Here is a 24,716-nt window from a genome sequence, read left to right on the forward strand (position 1 = left end):
TGCTGGGTGTGCCGGGTGGCTGAGTGACTGTGCCTGGCCCTGGGTCAGCTGCTGTGAGGCAGGTCTGGCTGGCTAGATGCATTGGGGATGCCAGGTTTTAAGGCCCTGGTGATGCAGCAGATGGCGTTGAGTGCTGGGGTGGTGGTGGTGGTAGGGGACATGGCTGACTGAGCACACCTAAACCTGGAGAGGCTGGCAGGTGGGTCTGGATGTAGGGTTGCCATCCAAGTTGGTCTGGTGCTGCAACAGCCAGTGGACCAGCAGGGCAGCTGTGCTGGGTGTGTGGGGATGCCGGAAGGGCCTGTGTGGCCCTGAAGCAGGTGGTGGAGGGAGGGAGACCAGGGGCATGAGGGAGTTGGTCTGTCCCTGGAGCAGATTTGTGGGGCATTGGCACTAGAGGCACTGGCAGGAATGCTAGAGGCATGGTGGGCACAGGACAAGCAGGCTTGGAGCTTCAGAAAGAGTGTGGTGCCTGCAAGATGGAGTGCTTGTACGCTGGCCCAAGTGGCCTGTCCTGGCCTTGGAACAGTGGGCATGTTATCAGAGGCACAGAGTACCAAGGGGGTTGGCAGCTGAGCAGTCCTGACCAGTCATGAGCAGTATGGTGGGTCAGCAGCTGTCAGAGGGAGCAGGTTGCTGGCTGAGACAGTCTGGCCTTGAGCTGCGGATGGAGCAGATGGACAGGCATGGTACAGGCATGTTGGGGTTGATGGGATGGTGGCAGAGCCTTCCGAACCCTGGAGTGTTTGACAAGCAGGCTGGGAGCACGGAAATTGACATCTGGGCTCATCTGACCTGGTGTGCCAAGGCTGGTTGGTGGGGTGGCTGCGTTTTGCGGCATGTTATTCTGGCCAAGCCTGTCTGTCCCTGGAGTGGCAGGCAGAGCCACCAAAAGTAGCCTGAGCGAGACATGATAGCCTGGGTGGAAGCACAGGTTTTTCCTGCCCAGAAAACCTGTGCCTGCTGCAGGACCAAGGTGGGAATGCTAGAGGTGCTGTGGGTCCAGGGAGAGTGAGGCTAGCCCCGAGTAGCAAGATGGAAGGCAGGAGTGACAGGATCCCTGGCAAAGCCAGCCTAGACCTGAAGCAGCAAACAGAGCAGCTGGTGGACTGCTTTGTGTGTGTGGATGGTTCACAGAACTGGCCTGAAGCAGCGTGCAGGGCTGGAGGGCCTTTGTGTTAAAGGCTTGTGGATGCTCTTCCACCTGGCCTGGCCCTATAGCCACCATCAGGTAGGGGGACACAGTGGACACCACCTGAGCTGGCATGGTCCCTCAGTGACAAGCAGGATGGTGGGCATGCATGCTTAATGAAAGGAGAATCTGGCCTAGCCTGCCTGGCCCTGGAACAAGCAGAGGGCGGTTGTGGACATGACGGCACTGGAGTAGTGTGTGAGGAGTCAGACTGTATCTCCTGGTACCTGGTAAAATTATCCTTCAAAATATGAGAATAGGGTCTTCCCCGATTTCCATGTCCTTCCTGTTCCCGTCCTCTGGGAAGGGAACACAGGGATAGAATTAGCATATTAATCATCCATCACAGCTGTTGCCATATCAAATGCAGTGAGATGTGGCTCATACGAACCTCGTCTCTGGGTCACTGTCAAAGGAACTGCATTTTAGCTTTCAGTTTATCTCCAGGATGGTGTTGTGGGGGTGCAAACAAGATCATGCCAGACAAGTCTAGGATGTATTAAAGAGTCTTTGTTAACCCAGTTTGGTGATAACAGGGCCCACTAGAAATTAACAAATGCCAAGTCCATGTGACAATCCAGTTTGAATGGAAACCCTGAGAGGCAGAAATGGTCATTACCCAGAAGTCTGTTAATCTGAAGATCTATATCTCAGCTTCCCCAGAAATATAAGTTATCCTAAGAGACATACAGCAAACAACCTGGACAGACTTACAAGGATGCAGGCATTCGCATTTCCCTGCCTTCTCTGTGCACATTCCATTACTGCTAGGCCTCATCTCTCCTGGCACTTTGGAAAGTAGACAAGTTAGTAATACAATGCATCTTAGAATTAACATCTTTACTATCATGCTCAAAGAGTGAACACAAGGTGAGGAATACAGACGTACAGGATCTATGCACAGGGGCTACCTGTCCTCAGAGATTGTCTGCCAGAAGCCAGAGAGCAAGCAGGGAACAGGATCACTGACTGAGCCTGACTGGCTCTCAGCAACAGATGGCGGACAGTGTGACAGTGCGCTTGGGCTAGAAGTGCACTGGCGCTGGCTCACCAAGTCTGGCCCTGGATGGGCAAGTGGGGCAATGGAGGGAGCTTGTTAGAGGTGCACCCTTCCCCCATCACAATTCAGCCCTGAAGTAGATGACTACAGTGCTGTGGGAGCAGGGACACTGGCCAGAACAACTTGGCTGTGAAGTAGATGGTGGGAGGACAGCGGGTGTAGAGTGCACCAGCCCTGGAAAAACTGCCAGTGGGTGCCTTTGCTCCTTGGCTTGTTGTCATGACCCCTTGTCCCTGGAGCACAACTTTGTGCATGCCTGGCACGCATGGGGGTGCCAGCTAAGCCCTCTTGGCCCAGGAGTGGACAGCAGGCTGGGTGGAGTCACTGTTCATGTGGCCCTGGAGCTCCTGGCAGGCGGGTTGAACCTGATGGCATCCTTCCCCAGCCTGGTTTTGCAGAGGCAATCAGGGCAGCATGGCCCTGGAAGAGACAGTGGGTGGTGGGCATTCAGGGGACTCACAGGGTGTGGTCTGAGTGAGGAGCTGGCACAGTGGGAGAAATGGGATGCATGGCATGCTGTCTGATAGGGCCCAAGCAAAGGCCCAGAGTGGGAGCGCGGGGTGTGTGATGCTGGCTAAACCTGCCTAACCCTGTATCAACCAGTGGGAGGAGCTGTGTGGCCTGTGAGCTAAGGGTGCTGTGCAGGATGCACTGTCCTATGTGGCTTGGAGGACGTGGCCCTAGAGTGCATAGCGTGCGTGCTGGGGCCCATGAAGCAACCTCTGAATAGGCCTAGTCCTAGAACCTCAGGAGGTGGCTGTGGAGGAGGAAGGCCTAGAGGGGCATAAGGCACCAGCTGAGTCCACCTGACCCTGGAGTGACTAGCAGACAAGCTGCGAATGGGGGAGGGTGCTGGAGGATTGGTTGTTGGCGAAATGGACAGCAGGCAGGCTTGGGGCACAGGAGACGCTGGCTCAATCAGCAGGTCCTTTCAGCAGTGGTGTATGAGCCGCCTGAGCAGGGCAAGTTCCTGGAGCGGCAGGTGGAAAAGCAGACTGCTGAGGGCACTGGATGCCTGGCAGAGCCTACCTGGTTCTGCTGCAGCAAGCACAGCAGCCTGCCCTGTGTTTGTGAGTGTGAGTGTTTGTGTGTGTGTATTTGGTGGGTGGTGGTGGATTGCAGGCAGGATTTGCCTGACCCTAGAGCAGCGGGCATAGTGGGAGGGCTAGAGGCACGGAGATCATCAACCTAGTCCTTGAAGCTCTGGAGCACTCAGCAGGTAGGCTAGGGGAGCGTGGGCTCCATGTACACTGGCCTGACCCTGGAGTGCCATCCTGATGGGCACTAGAGGTGCAGGGTGAGCAGGGAGCACTGACTGATTCTGTTTGTCTTCAAGCCACCTGTGGAGCATAGGTCCAGCTAGATTGGAGGTTAGGGATCTCCTTCCAAGTAGGCCTGTTCCTGCATCAGGGACAGGGCAGGAGTGCTAGAGGCAGTGTAGGCGGTGGGCGGGTCTAGCCCTGGAACTCAGACAGAGTGTCATGCAGGAGGGGTGGGAGAGACTGGCTCCACCATGGAGCAGGGGGCGTAGTGATGGGGACCCAGGGGCCAGTGGCCAGCCCAGCATACACGACCCAGGAGCAGCTGTGTGAATGAACAGGATCGTGGCCCAGCTCATCAGGGCAGACATGCTACAGGTTTATAGGGGAAGTAGGAAAAGAGGCGCATGGCCAAGGCCACTGGACCCTGGAGTGCCAGGCATGTCCACCAGGTTCACCTAATCTTCTGGGGGGGTTGGTGGCTGTGGCCAAGCCAACCTGTCCCTAGCTCAGCATGTGGGTATCAGATCAGGCTAGGCTGCGAAGCAGTGCTAGGGACTTTGGCAAAACCTCCTGGCCCAAGAGAGGTGCAGCAGCGGCTGTGAGCACTTGGGGCGCTGACCAAGACCACCTGGCTGTGGTGCAGATGGCTTGTGGTAGGGGTCATTGTAGAGACTCACTGTGGGCCATCACAGCCCAGCTCTCCCTGGAAGGGCTGGCATGCGGGTTAGGGTCACTGGGGACCTAGGCACAAACACTTTTAGCCTGGAGTGGCATTCAGGGACAGCAACCTAGAGGTGAGCTGCTCAGCTGCTGAGCAAGCCTGGCATGGTCACTGGGGGTTGAAGTCGCTGGCACCTTCCAGGGGAAAGCAGCTACCAGGACAGTGGTACTGGCAGAGACAGCCTTGCTTCAAAAAGGGGCAGAGGCTATGGTGAACATCATTCACTTGACTGCTGCTTATTTTTTTTTTTTACGATTTACTTATTTTTATTACAAAGTCAGATATACAGAGGACTAGAGACAGACAGGAAGGTCTTCTGTCCGATGATTCGCTCCCCACGTGACAGCAATGGCCGGTGCTGCGCTGATCCGAAGCCGGGAACCTGGAACCTCCTCTGGGTCTCCCACGCGGGTGCAGGGTCCCAAAGCTTTGGGCCGTCTTGGACTACTTTCCCAGGCCACAAGCAGGGAGCTGGATGGAAAGTGGAGTGGCTGGGATTAGAACCGGTGCCCATATGGGATCCAGGCGTGTTCAAGGCAAGGATTTTAGCCACTAGGCCACTGCGCCTCCAGGCCAACTGCTGCTTATAATTACATTTACGATGTAACTTATTGCAAGCCTCCTAATAAACAGTGAAGTTGTTGTCTGTGATATGATGTCTTCAAATGAATCTTGCTTATTTTGTAGGATTGGTTCTAAGCAAAATGGTGTCCCTTTGTAGAATCACAGTGTGTTTTCTCAAGGGTCTTATTTGGTAGCCACAGAAACCTTTTCAACAATGACCCCTAGGCTAACATGGCATCATTTCTCATGGAGTCCACATCCAGAACAGGATTCTGAGCTTCCAATTCCATCAGTGTCAGGGATCTCCTGGTTTCCCCTCCTCCCCGCCCTTGACCTTTCACTTGACTGGCCATCATTGGGCCACTGCCTTGCTTGTTCAGCATCAATGGTAAGATGTGGGCAGGGCAGTGCCTGGTCCAGTGACCCCGCTGGGTGCTGACTGATTCCACAGCAGTGCTGTTAGCTAATACTGGGTTCTGTCAGAGCCACAGGCATACTTCTCAGTAGGAGTTGAGAATTAGCCCAGCCATTCAGTCAGCACTGAGAACAACACAATTTTATTTCTGGTTGCTTTATTGGACTTTATATAGAGACTCATCATACTTGACTAAAAGTGTACCTGTCAATAAACCTTTCAAAATTTACATTGAATAAATGTATATATTATTTCATCCATTTGAAGTTCTTTAAATGCATATTTTATACATGTACACATTTTTGTTTCACATGATTCCAACGTCACAGAGATTTATAAATGCTTCAAAGTGCATCATAAAAAGATTATTTTTTTTAAAGATTTATTCATTTTATTACAGCCAGATATACAGAATGGAGGAGAGACAGAGAGGAAGATCTTCCGTCCGATGATTCACTCCCCAAGTGAGCCGCAACGGGCCGATGCACGCCGATCCGATGCCGGGAACCTGGGATCTCTTTCGGGTCTCCCACACGGGTGCAGTGTCCCAATGCATTGGGCCGTCCTCAACTGCTTTCCCAGGCCACAAGCAGGGAGCTGGATGGGGAGTGGAGCTGCCGGGATTAGAACCGGTGCCCATAAGGGATCCCGGGACTTTCAAGGCGAGGACTTTAGCCTCTAGGCCATGCCGCCGGGCCCTAAAAAGATTATTTTTTAAAAAGATTTAGTTACTTAGTATTAGAGAGTCAGGTTGCAGAGATAATGAGAGACATAGAGGAAGGTCTTCCATCTGCTGGTTCACTCCACAAGTGGCAGCCTCCACTGGAGCTGAGATGATCCAATGCCAGGAGCCAGGAGCCTTCACCAGGTTTCCCATGTGAGTGCATGGTCCCAAGACTTTGGGCCATCCTCTACTGGTTTGCCAGGGCACAAGCAGGAAGCTGGATGGGAAGTGGAGTAGCTGGGACATGAACTGTAGCCCATATGGGATCCCAGTAAGTGCAAGGAAAGGATATTTGCACTTGGTTACCACAACTTGCCTAAAAACTATTTTTACAAGTGCTAATTCCAAAATTTATCTTGTTGCAGAATTTAAAGTGCCAGAATTGGAAGCTTTTGAATTTCTGAGTGCCTGTCAAGAATGCCCTGAAGGCATAAATTATCTGATTGAAATAGAATCTGTTTGCATAATAGGGTACAGATCAGATTCCCCTCCTGTCTCTGTATCTTACTTAGCAATAAAAATAAACTAAATCTTTCACAAAAAAGAAAATAATTGTATTTAATCACAAACATTGTTCATAGGTACCAAGAGGCTAGTTATTCTTATGTTTATATTTTGACAATATTTATCTCACTTAAATAAAAAAATGTTTAAAGATTTATCTTATTTTTATAGCAAACTCAGATATACAGAGAGGAGGAGAGACAAAGAAATATTGTCTGATGATTCACTCCCCAAGTGACTGCAATGGTTGGAGCTGCACCATTCCAAAGCCAGGAGCCAGGAACTTCTTCCAGGTCTCCCATGTGGGTGCAGGGTTCCAAGGCTTTAGGCAATCCTCAACTGCATTCCCAGGCCACAAGCAGGGAGCTGGATGGGAAGCGGGGCTGCCGGGATTAGAACTAGTGCCCATATGGAGTCCTAGCACATTTTAGATGAGAACTCTAGCTGCTAGACCAATATGCCAGGCCCTAAATCAAATTGAAGGTGTAGACATCTCTGGTTGAATATTCATTACTTTTGGAGGGCTGTGTTGTAGCATGTTACTGAACAAGCTTTGAAAGTAACATTTTGATTTGTTTGCCAGTAGATGCTACTTAGCTTGTCCTTAAGCGCATCCCTCTGGATTAGGGGAGGGTGTAGGTGAAGTATACAAAACAGAAAGGAAAAAGCTTAAACCTTGGAAAAACTCCAATTTCAAGCAGAGGAAGAGAGAGGGACAGGGGAGAAGTGGTTGTAGCCGCTCAGATTCTCAGTGAGGAAAGCTAGCTAGGGAACTTCAGACAGAGGAGGGTGAAGGAAGGAGTAAGATGTGAGAAGCAGGTAGAGCACAGTGTGACTTAGAGAGATGGGAGAGGGTGGAGGGAAATATTGATTATTGATCAAAGTAAATGATGTTGCTTTACAGGCAGCTGGCTTATGCTGTAGGCACAAGGAATATCCACTTGGCTGCAATGGCCAGAGCTGAGCTGATCTTAACCTTCCAGCTAGGAACTTCTTCTGAGTCTCCCATGCGTATAAGAGTTCTTATGCTTTGGACCATCCTCCACTGTTTTTTCAGGCCACAAGCATGGAGCTGGATGGGATGTGGGACCACCAGGACTGGAACCATTGCTCAAATGGGATCCTTGCTAGTGTAAGGTGAGGACTTTTAGCCACTAGGCTACTGTGTCATGTCCAAATGATAGATTTCTATAATGACAAGATGCAAGGATGAGCACAGGTCGCATTCATGTGAGGTGTTGAAACTTCCGATGAGCCATAGTCCCAGAAACAAGGTCAGAGTTATACGCATCCAGGCCCAGCTCCAGACATGTAGGGCTCGAGACATGAGGAGGCAGACAAGGCTTGTATAAGTTCCTAAAACACAGCATGAAATACAGAGCATGACACATAAATCAGCACAGTATGTGGGGATCCATTTATAGTCTCAAGTTTGTGTTGCATATAGTGAAAACCAGCCACTGTGGCAATGCATTAACAAAATCAACTAATATTAGGGGTCTGGCCCAATGGCTCATTGGCTAAATTCTCTGCTTGCATGTGCTGGGATCCTATATGTGCACCAGTTCATGTGTCGGCCACTCCACTTCCCATCTAGCTCCCTGCTGTGGCCTGAGAAGGCAGTAGATAATGGCCCAGGACCTTGGGACCCTGCACACACAGGGGAAACCTCGATGAGGCTCCTGGCTTCTCATCAACTTGGGTCTGGCTGTTGTGTCCACTTGTGAAGGGAACGATCAGATTCAAGCCTTTTCTCTGTCTCTCTTTCTCTAGTTAAATCTGTTTTCCCGACAAATAAATAAATATATATCAAAATAAATTAGTAAGTCATTAAGAATGAAATTGCATGTAAATAATACATTTCAGCAGTATAAACAATTCTTCATAAAATTTGTAATCTTTCACGAGATTATGAGAGGATTTTCTGAAATACTTTGGCGTAAGATGTTTTAAAACAGGGCCCGGGGTAGTAGACTAGTGGTCTAACCCTTTGCCTTGTATGTGCCGGGATTGCATTTGGGTACCAGTTCTAATCCCAGCAGCCCTGCTTCCCATCCAGCTCCCCGCTTGTGGCTAGGAAAGCTGTTGAGGATGGTCCAAAGCCACGAGACCCTGTATGCACATGGAGACTGGGAAGAGGCTCTAGGCTCCTGGCTTCAGACTGGCACAGCTCTGGCCATTGTGCCCACTTAGAGAGTGAATCAGTGGAAGGAAGATCTTCTCTGTCTCTCCTCCTCTTGTATATCTGACTTTCCAACAAAATTTTTTAAAAATGCTTACAAGAGATGTGTTATAAAACAAAAACCAAAAGCCACACATTCTGGAAACCAAGCAACAGATATAAATATATACTGCGTAACACAGGAAATATGCATAGAATATTAATCACATATATCACTCACTGCTGGTTTTATTTTGCTAGATTGTATCTAGACAAGCCCTCTTCTCTCTGTGTCTGTTACACATTGTTGTGAAAGCGTAACCAGAAAATGAAACACAGAAAGAAATTGTAGCAGAATGATCAAGTTTTTTTTGGTAAGATTTATTTATTTTGTTGGAAATGCAGATGTACAGAGAGAGGAGAAACAGAGAGGAAGATCTTGCATCTGATGATTCACTTCCCAAGTGGCCCCAAGGGCCAGTGTTGCGCCAATCCAAAGCCAATAGCCAGGAACTTCTTTCTGGGTCTCCCTCACGTGTTCAGATTCCCAAGGCTTTGAACCATCCTGGAATGCTTTCCCAGGCCACAAGCAGGGAGCTGGATGGAAAGTGGAGCTGCCAGGATTAGAACCGGCGCCCCATATGGGATTTCTGCGCATTCAAGGAGAGGACCCTTACCATTACGCTTTCGCGCTGAGCCCAATGGTCATGTTTTAAGCTGCAAAACTATAAATGTACACTAATGGCCCTTTTGTGGAAAACCAAATTTAAACAGAGGAGAGAGTCAAGCAAGATTTCTGGGTAGGAGATCAACATACAGAATCAAATCAATATGTGCTCATAAGAAACAGATATGGAACACTATGAAATTAAAAATACAGACCAGGAAATGAACATGAGTAGCAGAAATGAGATTGAAAAGATTAATTTATTTATTTTCAAGTATAGTTCAGTTGGGCATTTTAAAAGGTCGAATGAACTAATGGGAAAAAAAGCAAATGTAAAGGAAAAAAAGTCCCAGAATCTGTTGAACATTCAGTGAGTTGCATCTGAGACTCCTGCCATCTGTTTCTGGGTTTCCAGACTTGAACCTGAAGCAAGGAGGAAAGGAGAGGCCAGGAGGTGGACTGATGTGAGAGGCGACAGCGGCCCCTGTTGTTGGAAGGCTCAAGCTGCAAGAGAGGAGGCCCCTTCCAGCCTGAGGTGAAGCCGCGCCTCTCACTCCCCCTCCCTCCAGAATCCTACCTGACTGCCTTCTGCCCTTTGTGATGCTGATTGGCTGCGCATTGTGACGTCATGCGTAGTCAAGGTGTGTGGGAGCGGTCCAATCAGGCGCGTCCAGGAAGCCCTGTGGCAGCAGGCGGGAGGTTGTTGTGTGGTTCCGCCATAGGCGCATTGCTGGTTGTGCTGGTGGAGAGGTGCAGGTGGCTGAGCCAGTGCTGCCCTGTGAGCTCCCTCCCCGCAGGAGCCTCTGCAGGACCCCCGACTGGTCAGAAGCTGGGAAGGGTGAGTGTGTGAGAGCATCTCCTGAGGCCCTGGGGCAGGCGGGGGCCAGGAGGGGGACCTTGGGTTCCTCACTCTGCAGCACTGACCTTGAACACTAGGACTCCCAGTTGAAGCCATTGTGCAGTGAGGAGGGGGGAGTGCTCGGGGTCAGTTCAACCTTCATGTCAGGCAGGATTTCCTTTTTCTTTATGCAAAGGTATATTTTGAGTTGATGAAGAGCGTCTGGATCCCCCAGCTCAATCCTCAGTGAAGCTCCTCCTAAGGGTCTGGGGCAGTTTTCTTGTTGCTGACACCAGAGCAGCACAGACTCCAGCAGTTAGAACAGACAGCCTTGTTTTCCTGGGAGTTTTGCTGCAAGGTTGAGGGGCAGCATGTGGTGCTGGCGCTGTGCTTGGCAGAGGCCTGGGGTGGCACAGCGACCTTGTAGACAAGCTATTTGAAAAAATCCTCTGTCAATTGAAGTCTCGGTGTCTTGGTGTCTTTGATCTTCCATCCCCAAAGGTGACTAAATCCTAGTACTGTCGGACGTTTGTGATTTCTTTTTTTTTTTTTTTATAATCTATTTTATTGTGTTGTTGACAATCTTTACATAGTTAATTACAGTTAAAGAAAGAAAAAGAGAAAAAAAAAAGGTTCAGGGGGATAGGGAAGTGGGTAATACTATTATGTCCATATTGTTTCCATCTTGTATCTGAGGTAAAGGGGGATATTGAGGGAGAAGCCCCACCCGGCTTCCCGCCCACCCTGAGTCCCGGATGTGGGGCATGCTCTGAGATATGTGCTCGAGTGGTGTTAATAGTTCTCCAGTTATGAATCGCTGCCAGTTTCGCTCGATGAGGTCGTCCACTGATTGATATGGTCCAGTATAAAGTCTCTGTTTGCCCCATTTTTCGCTGCCAACATATAGCTGAGATGAATGATTGATCTGCTCTGTCTTCTGTCTTTTCTTGATTAGAGTTCTGAGTCCAGCAGTTCGATTGGGGAGATCTCCAAAGAAACTTTGAGGTGTTTGTGATTTCTTAAACTGAAATTTTTAAAGTGATATGGTATGATAAATAGATCTTAAAAAGGTCTTTCTTTTCTTTTTTTTTTTTTATTGTTTTATTTGTTTATGTTCAAATGAGAGTTCAAGTAAGAGAAATGGCCAGGCGCCTTGGACTACTGGCTAAAGTCCTTGCCTTGAGCGCCCTGGGATCCCATTTGGGTTGGGCGCCGGTTCTAATCCTGGCAGCCCCGCTTTCCATCCAGCTCTGTGCTTGTGGCCTGGGAAAGTAGTCATGATCGGCGCAAGGCCTTAGGACCCCTGCACTCTCGTGGGAGACCCCAGAGAGTCCCTGGCTCCTAACTTCGGATTAGCACAGTGCCGGCAGTTGCAGCCACTTGTGGAGTGAATCAGCGAACAGCAGATGTTTCTGTCTCTCCTACTCTCTCTTTCTCTCTCTCTCTCTCTTTCTATATATATATATATATGTCTGACTGCAATAAAAATAAATGAATCTTAAAAAAAAAATAAGACACAGAGATCTTCCACCCACTAGCTCACTACACAGGTGGCTAAAATAACCAGTGCTGGACCAAGCTGAGTCCAGGGGCATGCAGCTTCCTCCAGGTCTTACCTGTGAGTGATCAGGGCCCAGGCACTTGGTTGATCTTCCACTGCTTTTCCCAGGAGATTAACAGCTGGGAAAAGAAGTGGAACGGCTGATTCCATATGGGATGCTGGTGTTGCAGTTGGCAGCTTTACATATTATACCCCAATGCTGGCCTTTGCTTTAGTTTTTGATAAGATGACAGTACTTGTCTTGCTTTTCATTTCTCATATGCTAATTCATTGCAATTGTTTTGCATGTGGGACAATATTATGTTCCAGACTGGGGATAAATTCTGATGGTGTATGAAGTATGGATAGGGTAGAATGTTTGCAATCTAACATTTCCTTCATGTACACTTATTTTGTGTTTCTCTACGATTTGGTGTGACTTGTTTTCTTCATGTAGTGTTAACTGAGATCTCTAATCACATCGCTGAGTAGCAGTTACCACTGACTGAGTAGTTATACTGTTGTGTTAACTAATACTCATCACTGTCAGTCAGTGTGGACTTTCCTTTGTTCTTTTATGAGACTTACATTTAAAGAATGCGCTGCTCTGTTTAGAATCACTGGGAAGAAACATGTGATCCTCATAATTGTGTGTGAAAAGCTGTGCCAAACATCCATGCCAATTTTCATTTTGCAATTATGTTTCTCTTATCATTTCAAACAAGTAATTCTTGTTAGTATGTTTCATTTATAAAAGTCGTGGAGCGAGAGAGTGATGTAGCATCTGCTAATTAATTCTTTAAATTCTTGCAAGATTGTGACAAGGTCAAGCCAAAAACAGGAGCCAGGAACTAAATCTCTGTCCATTTTAGCAGGTGCAAGGACTTGCATACTTGAGAAATTTCTTGTTTCCATCCAGAAAGTCAAATTGCAGCAAGATGGAATTTGTTGTGGAGCCGTAACACAAACATAGGAAGTCCGTGTAGGGTGAGCGTCTCCTAAGCAGTTTCTCATCCACTCTACTAGATGCCCACATCTCCTCACTGTAACTGAATATGTTGGATGGTTGCATATTGTGTCCTCTATTAGGTTATCATGGATATATCTTCTAAGTTTCTCCTTGAGTAGTTTCCCTGGAGTCTGTAAAGTGTATTTGCAAATAATGCAAACCCAATTGCAAATAACACTGTCTCATTTCTTTAGAAATTCAGGTATACTCCCAGTTTCTTGAGAAGTTCAGGAATAATCCAAACCATTTTCGTTTATCCTATATGCTGTGTGTAATTTTTGTCATTCTTTTTACTTAGTATCAAGAGCAACAATCTTGTTCATTTTTGGTAGTATCAGTTTGAATAAAGATTTATATGTTAAAAGGTATCAGAATGGAGAAAGTAAAGGTTTATACCATCATTTAGTATCAAACGCTTTTCTTTGAATGACTCAACATCCAAAATCACATTGTACTTTTTGATTAATTTCTCTATTATTTGTTTAAAAGAATGTGAGAGACATCAGTTGTAATGTGCTGTTCACTTTCTGATGTAGCTCCCTTCTTTTTCTTTTTTTTTTTTTTAAGATTTATTCATTTTATTACACCTAGATACACAGAGAGGAGGAGAGATAGAGAGGAAGATCTTCTGTCCGATGATTCACTCCCCTAGTGAGCTGCAATGGGCCAATGTGCGCTGATCCAAAGCCGGGAACCTGGAACCTCTTCCGGGTCTCCCACGCGGGTGCAGTGTTCCAATGCATTGGGCCGTCCTCAACTGCTTTCCCAGGCCACAAGCAGGGAGCTGGATGGGAAGTGGAGCTGCCGGGATTAGAACCGGCGCCCATATGGGATCCCGGGGCTTTCAAGGCGAGGACTTTAGCCGCTAGGCCACGCCGCTGGGCCCTGTAGCTCCCTTCTAATGTGCTTGGAACATAGAATAAAATGTCCCAGTTCCTTGGACACCTACACACCTGTGGGGGATCAGAATGGAGTTCAGGCTCTTGGCTTTGTCCTGGACTTTGCTGCCTCTTGTGGCCACATGGGGAATAAACAAGTGGAGGGAAGATTTCAGTCTGTCTTTGACTCTTGCTGTGTACTTTTCACATTTAAGCAAATAAGTAAATTGTTTTTAAGTAGTTAAGACGGAGGGGGTAAGGAAAATCCCAGGGCCTATGGAAATCATCAGAAAGTGATAATAATAAAAGGTAAAAAAAAAAAATAACCAGTAAGATTACATTTTCTTGGAAAAGAAAGAATTTAGCACAATAGCCTAGTTGCTACAGTCCTAATCTTGCATATGTCAGGACCCCATAAGGGCATAAGTTCCTCTCCGAGCTGCTCCCATTGCTATCCAGCTCTCTGCCTGTGACCTGGGAAAAAGTAGAGGACAGCCCAAAGTCTTGAGACCCTGCATGTGCATGAGAGACCCAGAAGAAGCTCTTGGTTCCTGGCTTCAGATCAGCTCAACTCCAGGTGTTGTGGCCATGTGGGCAGTGAACCAGTGGATGAGAGATATTTCTCTCTGGTCTCCTCTGTGTAAATCTGAATTTCCAGTGAAAATGAATAAATACTTTACAAAACAAAAATTCAATAAAGAATTTAAAAAGCAATAAACATATTTTATACTGTGTAGATCGAGACTGTTTAATTTTTTTTAGATATTGTTACTGTGAAGAGATGATTCTGATTTTTAAAACCTTCACAGAACTTTGATCAACAGGTACTTGAATACTATCTCAAGGTACAGTGCAGTATTTGTGTACATATACAGCCTAAGCTGAGTAAACCAGGTGCCCAGGCTTTCCATGTAGCTTTGCTTTTACAGTAAACAGAGTGCTCTGTTCCAGTTTTCTGCATAAGCTTATTGTGAACTGTAGTCACCACGCACTGGGATGGAACACTGGATCTTGTTCCTTCTCTCTCACTTTCTTTGCTCCCTGTTCTACCTCCTTCCTTTCCCCAGGCCTCTCACTCTTCTCAGTCTGTTATGATCACGACTACCTTTTTTCTTTCTTTTTTAAGAATTAATTCCTTTTTTATAGATTTATTTATTTTTATTGTAAAGTCAGATATATATGTAGAGAGAGAGAAAGAGAGAATAGGAGAGACAGAAATATCTTCTGATGATTCACTTCCCAAGTGACCACAACGGCCCGTGCTGTGCCTATTCAAAGTTAGGAGCCCTGACCTCTTCTGGGTCTCCCACACAGGTCCAGGGCCTCAAGGCTTTGGGTTGTCCTCGACTGCTTTTCTAAGCCACAAGCAGGGAGATGAATGAGAACCAGGGCTGCCAGGATTAGATCCAGTGCCCATATGGTGTTCTGGCGCTTGCAAGGTGAGCACTTTAGCTGTGAGTCTACCATGTAGGGCTCTACTTTTTCTTAATCTAGATAAAGGTTCATTAATTTTGTCTTTTAAAAAATCGTTCCAATTTTAGTATATGTGCTGCCGAAGCGAGCACAGAAAATCAATATTTGCATTGTCTTCAGTATTGCTTAATATAGTTTATTCATTTCTTCACCAATCATTATTTTGAAATTCCTTTTGCGACTCCTAAACATTTCTTGATTTTTCTAAGACTTTGAGGTCAGTACTTAAGTTGCTTATTTGACTTTTTGCTGTTGCTATTGTTCTTTAAGTGTTAGGCATCTGAAGTCATAACCTGTGGTTTCTATATTACTCTGATGGGTTCTTTCTCATTGGCAGTAAGAAGTATAGTTGAAAAGAAGAGTGTGTTCTGTTTGCCATAAAAATATACTATCAAATGTCTGTCTTGAATCACAGTCATTCATTTCTTGTGTTTTTTTTTTTTTTAAAGATTTATTCATTTTATTACAGCCAGATATACAGAGAGGAGGAGAGACAGAGAGGAAGATCTTCCGTCCGATGATTCACTCCCCAAGTGAGCCGCAACGGGCCGATGCGCGCCGATCCGATGCCGGGAACCAGGAACCTCTTCCAGGTCTCCCACAAGGGTGCAGTGTCCCAATGCATTGGGCCGTCCTCAACTGCTTTCCCAGGCCACAAGCAGGGAGCTGGATGGGAAGTGGAGCTGCCGGGATTAGAACCGGCGCCCATATGGGATCCCGGGGCTTTCAAGGCGAGGACTTTAGCCGCTAGGCCATGCCGCCGGGCCCGATTTCTTGTGTTTTTAATGATTGAAAGTCTAAGAGCAAGGTGGTAATCAATTTGGTATCTGCTGAGGTCACTCCCTGGCCGACTCACAGCCCCCAGCTTCCTGTACCCTCACGTGGTGTTTCTTCTGTCCATGGGCATCCTTTTCTAAAGGAACCTAAGGCATTTTGAAACATTCACAATTATATAGTTTCTGGTAATTATCTTCCTTAAAAAGAAAAAAACATATTTGAAGAAAATTCAAGATTTGATCAAGGCAGGGAGACTTAGTGTTATTTGACAATAGAACTCGTTCCTCCCTCCTGCATCATGACCAGGCAATTGCAACTGAGAACACAGCCCTCCACCTCCTGCTGACTGCCAGAAGATGACAGCTCTGCTTTTTCTGTGCTCAGTTGCCTGTTGCCAGGATCACGCTCTGCTGAGTGGTGCTGAGAGGTATGGGCCCAGGGCCTGCAAGGGTGATAAGGCTCTTTATTGATCCTGAGGACACCTAGATCCCATCTTCACCATATGCAGCATCCACTGTGGGAGAATCTCTATAGAAGCAGCACATTTACAGTGACTTTGGATTAGAAGTATTAATGGTATTAGGGAGAAGTCCAGAGAGGACTGGGCCTCTTCTCTTTTTCTTTTTTGAAATATATATTCTGTTAAAATGTATTTTTATTTGAAAGGCAGCATTACAGAAAAAGAAGCAGAGGCAGAGAGGGATCTTCCATCTGGTGGTTCCCTCCCTAACTGTTCTCACTAGCTGAAGGTGGCTGGTGCTAGTTAAGAGCCTGGAGTTTTTCTTAGCCCTCCAACATAAGCATAGGTGCTCAAGTACTTGGACCATCCTTACCTCTTTCCTAGCCATTAGCAGGGAGCTGGATTGCAAGCAGAACAGCCTAAGTTGAAGCAGCACTGATGGTGGATGTTTAGCCACAGGATGCTGGTGCCATCTTGTTGTGTGTTTGTGTGTTTGTGTTTTAGAGGCCAGGACAGAGAGCATGGAGAGAGAGTACTCTCAGAAGCTGGTTCCCTACCCAGATTCTTGTCCCATATTAGATTACGTTAAAACTGGGAGCTAATGAGGCATGTATGGTAGCAGAGCAAGTTTATCAAGTGATATGGATACCCATGTTATCTTTCAAGATTGCTAGCTCAGGATTTGGCTACTTCTAATTAGCAACTTCCTGGTTAGACAGCAAAAATGTGCCACCAAAGTGGGTTTCTAACTATCCCTATGGGAGCATGGATAATATTCCTCATTTCTAACTTTGACTTGACTCATCTGTATACCTGACTTTCCAAATAATAATAATAATAATGATAACAACAATAATAATAAATCTTTAACCCAAAAGGAGTTCCTCCTTTCTAATTTTGGCTTGACTCAGCTCTTGTCAGAGTGGGTAGCATGAACCACCAGATGCAAGCTCTTTGTGCATTTCAAATAAATAAATAAATAAATAAATAAATAAACACATAATTGTTAGTAGTTAGAAGCTATGTGTTAAATCTAAGTATTCAACATAACTGAAATGTCTACTTGAACTTCACATCTCAGTGATGCCCCCCGGGTGGATTTGTGCTGGTAGGTATAATGGAATCAGGCATGGTGTGTGTAGGAGGACATTGTGACTGTAGGTCAGTGACCGTAGTCAGGGAGCACAGGATTACAGTTGATGGGACAATATTTGTATGATAAACAACTGAATGGATGTCTTGTGTGTGACTGATTGGATATCCTTTGCATGAGAACAACTGTATGGCTACCTTTTGTATACCTGATGAGATATCATTTGTATAAGAACAGTTGAGTGGGAAGTAATATACAAGGCAAAAGGACTTCCAAACTAAGGCATAGAAACAGTTGATGGTTCTGTTGATGAACTAAGTATCTCTACCCTAATCCTGTATGACCCTCAGCATGTAAAGTCTGTTGCCCCTAATAAATTGTGGCTATTGATCATCAGTCAGTAGTCCAAGCATGTTATTATCGGCTCCGTGCACCAAGTCCATCGCTGCAGGACAGCGACAGCGTGTGCATTCAAACCAGGCACTCTGGGTTGTGTTGGTCCCAAGCAGTAATGTTACTACTATGAGCAACTCCAGTAAGTTTTAGAAGCTGAAAATAGCTAAAAATTGATGGTGGTGATGGTCATAATTGAAAAATAATGATTTTTTTTAAATTGTTATTCATTCTTATGTGATTTTTAACATTGTAAAGTGATGCAATAAATTATTTCAAAATTTTCAAGTTTATTTTACTATGTCATACTCCAACCCACATTAAACATGATTTTCCTTCTTATGGTATTTTGCATTTGAATATAAATGTAACCATAATGGATGGTCACACATAGTGACATGAATTACAATGATTGTTTCAGGTCGAGAGTTTCGGGGAAAGGGAACATTAATGTGCTTGTCTGTTGAAGAATAAGTTATAGAATGAATTAATTAAAAAAAAAAAAACTACAATTAGGACCCGGTATGCTGGTTTGGAGGCTGAAATCCTCACACTGAACATGCTGGAATCCCATATGCACCAGTACTAATCCCAGCATCCCCGCTTCCCATCTAGCTCCTTGCTTGTGGCCTGGAAAGTAGTCATGGTCGGCCCAAGGCCTTGTGACCCTGCACTCGCGTGGGAGACCTGGAAGGATTTCCTGGCTTCTGGATTCACATCAGTGTATACTGGCCTTTCCAGTCACTTGGGGAGTGAATCATCGGGTGTAAGATATTAAAAAAAAAATGGACTGATACCTAAGGTACATAAGAATATTTTTGGTAGTAATGAGTCAAAAAGACTAACCTTTAGTGCTTGCGTTGTGGTGTAGTGTGTTAGATCACTGCTGGTCATATAGCATAGAAAATTGCAGTAAAGGAAATCCAAGAGCCCATGGATCATAAAGTTAAATATAAAATAAAGAGAAAAAAAAGGAAGTAGAATGCCCAAATACGTATAAAAATGTCAGTTGTAGAAGTATCTTTGTGAAGCTCTCTGAATTGAATTTGAAATGTAATTCTTTGCTACTCACCAAGATATATCCACAAATCAACTTAAAATATGTTGTTCTAGATGAGGTGTGTTTCTTCGTAACCATTTTTATAAATACTATGTATATTTGAAAGGTGAATAGGAGAGAAAATGGGTTGATTCACTCCCAAGATGTCAGGGCCCTGCCATGCTTAGTCCAACAACAGGAATGCTTCTAGGTTTCCCAGAGGATTCTTGGAACCCACCTACCGTGTTCCAGGCACAATAGCAGGATACTGCATCGGAAGTGTTACATAGCCAGTAGGCATAAATAAGGCATTTGGGTATCAGATATTATCTGTCCCAAGCAGCAGCCCAGCTTCCTGGTTCAGGACATTTACTCATTCGAATCTAATGGTTTTCTCTTGCTGTTGCCATAATGTAACTATTTAATGAGGTAAAATAAAAGGATTTCTCAAACTATGTTGCTGTCATATTTATGGATGTTCTATGGGCTGAGGCAAATGAAATGGCAAAGTCAAGTGTTGTTGAGGGTTTAGGAACTGGGAAGTGTCATTGAAGACTGAGGACCTTTCATTTGGAACAATTACTAGAAAACTTAACAGATTTAATATTATATTCAATTTTCATATATAGTTATAGAGAAAATTACTTTGAATGTAGAAATGTTGAAGTACTTAATACCATCCAGTTATTTTTCTGAAACATACATTTTAGTGACAATATGATTTTCCTATGGTATTTTGTAATGTGAACAATACTTGTTGAAAAAATAAGTCAGTGCTTTGCAGTGACATTATGATTGTTTTAATTTGTAAAAAACTTTCATTGGAAAGTCAGATTTACAGTAACAGAGAAGAAAGATCTTCCATCTGCTGCCTTATTCCCCAGGTCACCTCAGCGGCCGGAGCTGAGCCAAATCAGAAGCCAGGAGCTTCTTGTGAGTTCGTCTTGTGAGCTTCTTCCCATATGGGTGCAGTCTCACAAGGTATTGTTCTGTCCTTGACTGCTTTCACAGGCCACAAGCAGGGTGCTTGATGGGAAATATAGCAGTCAGGATAAACACCAGCATCCATATGGGATCCCTGTAGGTGCAAGGTGAGAAATTTAGTCACTAGGCTACAGTGCCAGTCCCAGGAACATTATTTTTACATAAATTGTAATTTTTTGCATTGACCTAATGATTACTTGACTTTAATCACTGCCAGTTATTGAAATTATTGATACTGTTTCAAGGATGCCTTTTTGGCACTTGTAAGGCACTATTCTTGCCCAGGGAAGCTGATGGCTTTTATTTTCCAGCCACTGTGTCTGCCTCCAAGTTGACTTAGCACAGTGGGAACCACTAAAGAGGCTAGGAACAATCAAGAGCAATGCATAACTCCCTCTCTCCACCTTCTCTTGCAGGTGTAGCCCTGAGGCCTGCTACATGCTTCCCAGGCTGGAGAACACCAACACGCCTTCAGTAAGTTCTTTGTTTACTTCTCAGCTTGTTTTCCATGGTATGTGAGGAGCATGATGATAGTTTTTAAACTAAAATGAAAAAAGTGTGAGAGAAAGAAGGTAAAATTGTGATAACTAAACATTGAAACTGTCAAAGCTGATTGAAACTTCCTCTCCAGGTTTTCTGTTTTAAATATATATTTTAAAGATATATATATATATATATATATATATATATATATATATATATATATCCTTTAAAAAGATTTATTTATTTTTATTGCAAAGTCAGATATACAGAGAGGAGGAGAGACAGAGAGGAAGCTCTTCCATCCCATGATTCACTCCCCAAGTGACTGAAATGGCCTGTGGTGCACCAAATGAAGCTAGGGGCCCAAATACTCTTCTGGGGTTCCCACATGGGTGCAGGGTCCCAAAGCTTTGGGCCATCCTTGACTGCTTTCCCAGGCCATGAGCAGGCAGCTGGATGGGAAGTGTAGCTGCCGGGATCAGAACTGGCACCCATGTGGAATCCTGGCATGTTCAAGGTGAGAACTTATCCGCTAGATGACTGCAATTTGCCCTGTCTGAGATATTCACAGTAAGTTGACAGCGGTATTAAAATGAGTTCAACAGGGTAAGGGTGTGTCAGTATGGTGGGGTCAATGCATGTAATTACAGTGCACCTCATTCTAGTCTTGGCTACTCCACCCTTTCAATCCAGCCTCCTGCTAATGCATCTGAGAAGCATCTGGTGGTGGTATAAGTATTTGCATATGTCACACCCATGTGTGAGATGCAAGATGCGGACCTGGAGTCAGTCTGACACAGTCACAGCTAGTAAATGCATTCAGAAAAAAAAAAAATTGCATAAAACATTTGTTTTTTCTGTCATTCATCCTGTCAAGTGAATAGTGATATTGTTTTTTTTTTTTTCTTTAATATTCATTTATTCATTAATTACATTGTATTACATGACACAATTTCATAGGTACTGGGATTCCCCCCCCTTCACCCCAAACCCTTCCCCCATCATGAATTCCTTCACCTTGATGCATAACCACAGCTCAAGTTCCGTTGAGATTCCCTAATTAAAAGTTTACACCATACAGAGTCCAGCATCCCACTTGTCCAGTTCAAGTTCAACGGCCTCTTAGGGAGGCCCTCTCAGGTTTGTAGGCAGAGCCAGCAGAGCGTCACCTCAATCAGTTAGAAGCTCCAACATATCATCAGCAACAGTCCAGGTATGATGAGGCTGGTGCAGAGTCCACTGATTGACATAGTCCGTCTTAGGGTTTCCCCTTGTCCAGTTTTCCGCTGCAAGCATAAAGCTGAGGTGGTTGATTCATGTACTCCATTTTCCATCTTTTTTTGATTAATGCTTTGATTCCTCCATTTTGTTCAGGGGAATCCCCCTAAAAAAAAAACTTTGAGGCATTCCCAGTCCAGGCTCCTACATGTACAACTAGTAAGCACAGTGCCCGCCACCGTCCATCACTCCGATCAGCTGGTGGTTGTAACCCCTGGGTTGGTTCTCTTCTGAGCCCCGACCTCTATTGGAACCAATGAGTATCGCATCTCTCCCCGGCTCTGCCCATCACACTCTCGTCCCTCACCTAAACCAGTGGGAGGAGTGCTGGTCGGGTGTTGCATTCCCTACTAGCACAGGCCATTTCACCTTGGCATTTTATGTTTTGTGAATAGTGATATTGTAAAAGCAGTGTAAATATCTTTCCATCTAGGTTCAGGGTTCCTTTTCCAGTAGTGGTATTTAAATTATGCAAAATGCCAAATAACGTCATCGTATATCAGGTATGGGATGAAGAGGAGGTTCAATGGGAAAACCAACCTGACTTTTGATTACCAGATTTATTTAAGCGATCCTTGTGGCATGTTTTGAGATAACATGCTACACTGTTGCATGCAATGCCGAAATTCTAAGTAAGGACCAGTTAGGTCCCTGATGTTTACCTTCTGATCTACTTTCCTGTTCATGTGCTTGGGAGATAGCAGAAAATGTCCAAGTTCCTTGGACACCTGCACCCCTCCACAGGAATGCTGCATCTTGTGGCCACATGGGGAGTAAACAAGTGGAGGGAACATCTTTGTCTGGCTGGATTTGAGTGTTGCTCTGTAACCTTCACTTTTAAGTAAGTAATTTTTTTTAAAGGAATTTAAAAACCACTACACTTTATACTCTGTAGATTGGGGACTGTTTAGTTTCTTTTTAATTGCTTTTAGTTTTGGTGATTGTTACATAGTTGTTTGGGGTGGTGGGTCAAGGCTACAGCAAGTTAGATGAGATCACCATTACCACATTCTCTCTCTCTCTCTCTTTTTTTTTTTTTTTTCTTCCTGTATCTGGGTAAGGGAGGACATACAGGGAGAAGCCACACCCAGCCTCCCAACCATCCCATGATCCCTGATGTGGGGCATGCTCTGAGGGTCCTGCTCATGAGATTTTGATAGTACAACAGAACTGAGTTACTGCCAGTCTCGCCATTCCAAGCACAATGAAATCTGTCCAGAATCCACTGGTTGATATAGTCCATCTTAGAGTCTCCGTTTACCCACATATTCAACTCCAACACTTGTTGGGGTAGTTGATCGGTTTGTTCTGTTCTTTGTACTCTGTTATGGTACCCAGTGTCCAGTGCATGCTCCAATGTATTGCCAAATGCTCTGTGTGCAGCTGAGTATGCTGTTCACTGCTCCATCGAAGCCACTGAGGAAGCCTGGCTCTGACACATACCCTCCATGATCAGTCCATGGAACCTGCAGTTCTCTCCATGGTTGGAGTTCTAAATCCAGTGATTCAATTGGGGGAATCCCCAAAGAAACTTGATCTGATGTGATCCCAGACCTGATTCTTGTGTGTGTGCATACCAACAGAGGGTCCAGCACATTCCATCACCCCAATCAGCTTAAGCACATGTTGGTAGTTGATATTGCTGGATCAGATCTGCCTCCAGCCCTCTCTTCTATACATACCAATGAGTGTTGCAGTCTATCAGAGAGGTGCTAACTGTTTCCTTCATGGGCTGTCTCCCATTCCTGGATCTTGCACTCTCCAGGTGTTTCTGCAGTTTAGTTTGAAAAAGTTTACTCTCCCCTGCCCCCCACTGGAGCCATCATCTGCTAGGTGATGCTGTGGCAAAGCCCATCCAACCCAACCTTCACCCACTCTGGCTTATACACGTACCAGTAGGTACAGTCTGCCCACCTTGCATTTTCCCTGTTCCACTAAACATGCAGGCCAACATGTGTTGTATCCCTGCCCGGACTGGTCTGCCCAAATACCAGCTCTCACATTCACCAGTACGAGTTGTGGCTCAGTAAGCAGAGCTCCCTGCAGCCCCCCTACTGGGTTTGCCTGCTTTCCCGTGGGTCTCACTTGTGATGGTTATGTGCTGTGACCCAGTCTGGCATAGCATAGTTCACCTTGGCATTTGCCATTGAGTGCTACAGCCTGGCCCAACCCAGCTTGTCCCCAGTGCAAGCTCATATAGGTGGGAGCTACAGCCTAGCCAGTCCAACCAGCCGCCAGTCCCATCCTTAATGTGAATTGCGTGGTGTTGTGGCCCAACTCAGCATGATCCACATACCATTCTCTCATTTTTGCCACTGGGTGATATGAACTGGCCTAGTCTGGTTTGCTCCAGACTTGGGCCAAAGGTATGCCCTTGGGTACCATAACCTGGCCTGGCCTAGGCTGCTCCCTGTCATGGTTCTTGAGCTCATCTGCAGGGACTGTGTCCCAACAGAGGAATTCCACAAGCTCCTCCATGAGAACTTATCCCAATGCCAGTTTAGTGGGATCATGGTCCAGCCCTACTTTGTCCATCACCTGTCTTAGCAGGAACAGTGGCCTTTCCTGATTGACCCTCAACCCATTCTGGTTTTTTCTGTTGGGTATTGCAGCCCAGCCCAGGATCGTCTACACCCAGACACAGCTCATACATAGCTCAGCTGGGAGAGATGTAGCCTAGTCATCCTACATTAAGCCTTGTTCTCAAGAGCCCAGTGTGTGTTGGAGTCTAGCTCAGTCTACACACACCAGACCTAGTCCACACTTGTGCCAAATAAACTGCAGCCATGTCCAGACCAGATAACAGCCCCTACTCAGGCCCTCAGACTCCCCAGTAGGAACCACAACCCAGTCAGTGTATACCCTTAGCTCTCTAACCAGGCCTGTTCCCAGCCATAGATCTTGTTTGTGCCAGTGGTTGCTCTGACCCAGCTTGACATAGTCCCTCACCTGTCTTGGCCTTTGCTTTCAAATGCTGGAGCCTGGCCAAGCCCAGCCTGCCCCAGTCCCAACTCTTGCTGGTGGATACTGTAACCTGCACTGGCTCAGTCTCTTCCCATTCTGGCCCATGAAAGTTGGTAGGTGTGACAGCCTCGCTGGAATGGCCTATACTCCAGCCTGGTTTCTGTACTTGCTGGTGAGTTAAGATTTGCTTGGCCCTGCCTGGTCTGCCCCCTTGCACAGCCAGCCCACACATTTGCC

The 24,716-nt window shown here is 45.8% G+C and overlaps 1 protein-coding gene across 1 annotated transcript in view; it reads left to right on the forward strand.

Moving 5' to 3' along the window:
* Positions 1-9,713: 9,713 nt before the first annotated feature.
* The window catches only part of LOC131483349 (zinc finger protein 260-like), a 34,176-nt gene continuing 19,173 nt past the window's right edge, over positions 9,714-24,716 (forward strand). The window contains exons 1-2 of the mRNA XM_058681284.1: positions 9,714-9,805; positions 20,171-20,228. Coding sequence (XP_058537267.1) covers positions 20,193-20,228 — 36 coding nt within the window. The 5' untranslated portion in view covers positions 9,714-9,805; positions 20,171-20,192. The remainder of the gene's footprint in view (positions 9,806-20,170; positions 20,229-24,716) is intronic.

The sequence above is a fragment of the Ochotona princeps genome, chromosome 25, assembly GCF_030435755.1.
Source record: "Ochotona princeps isolate mOchPri1 chromosome 25, mOchPri1.hap1, whole genome shotgun sequence".
Lineage (NCBI taxonomy): Eukaryota > Metazoa > Chordata > Mammalia > Lagomorpha > Ochotonidae > Ochotona > Ochotona princeps.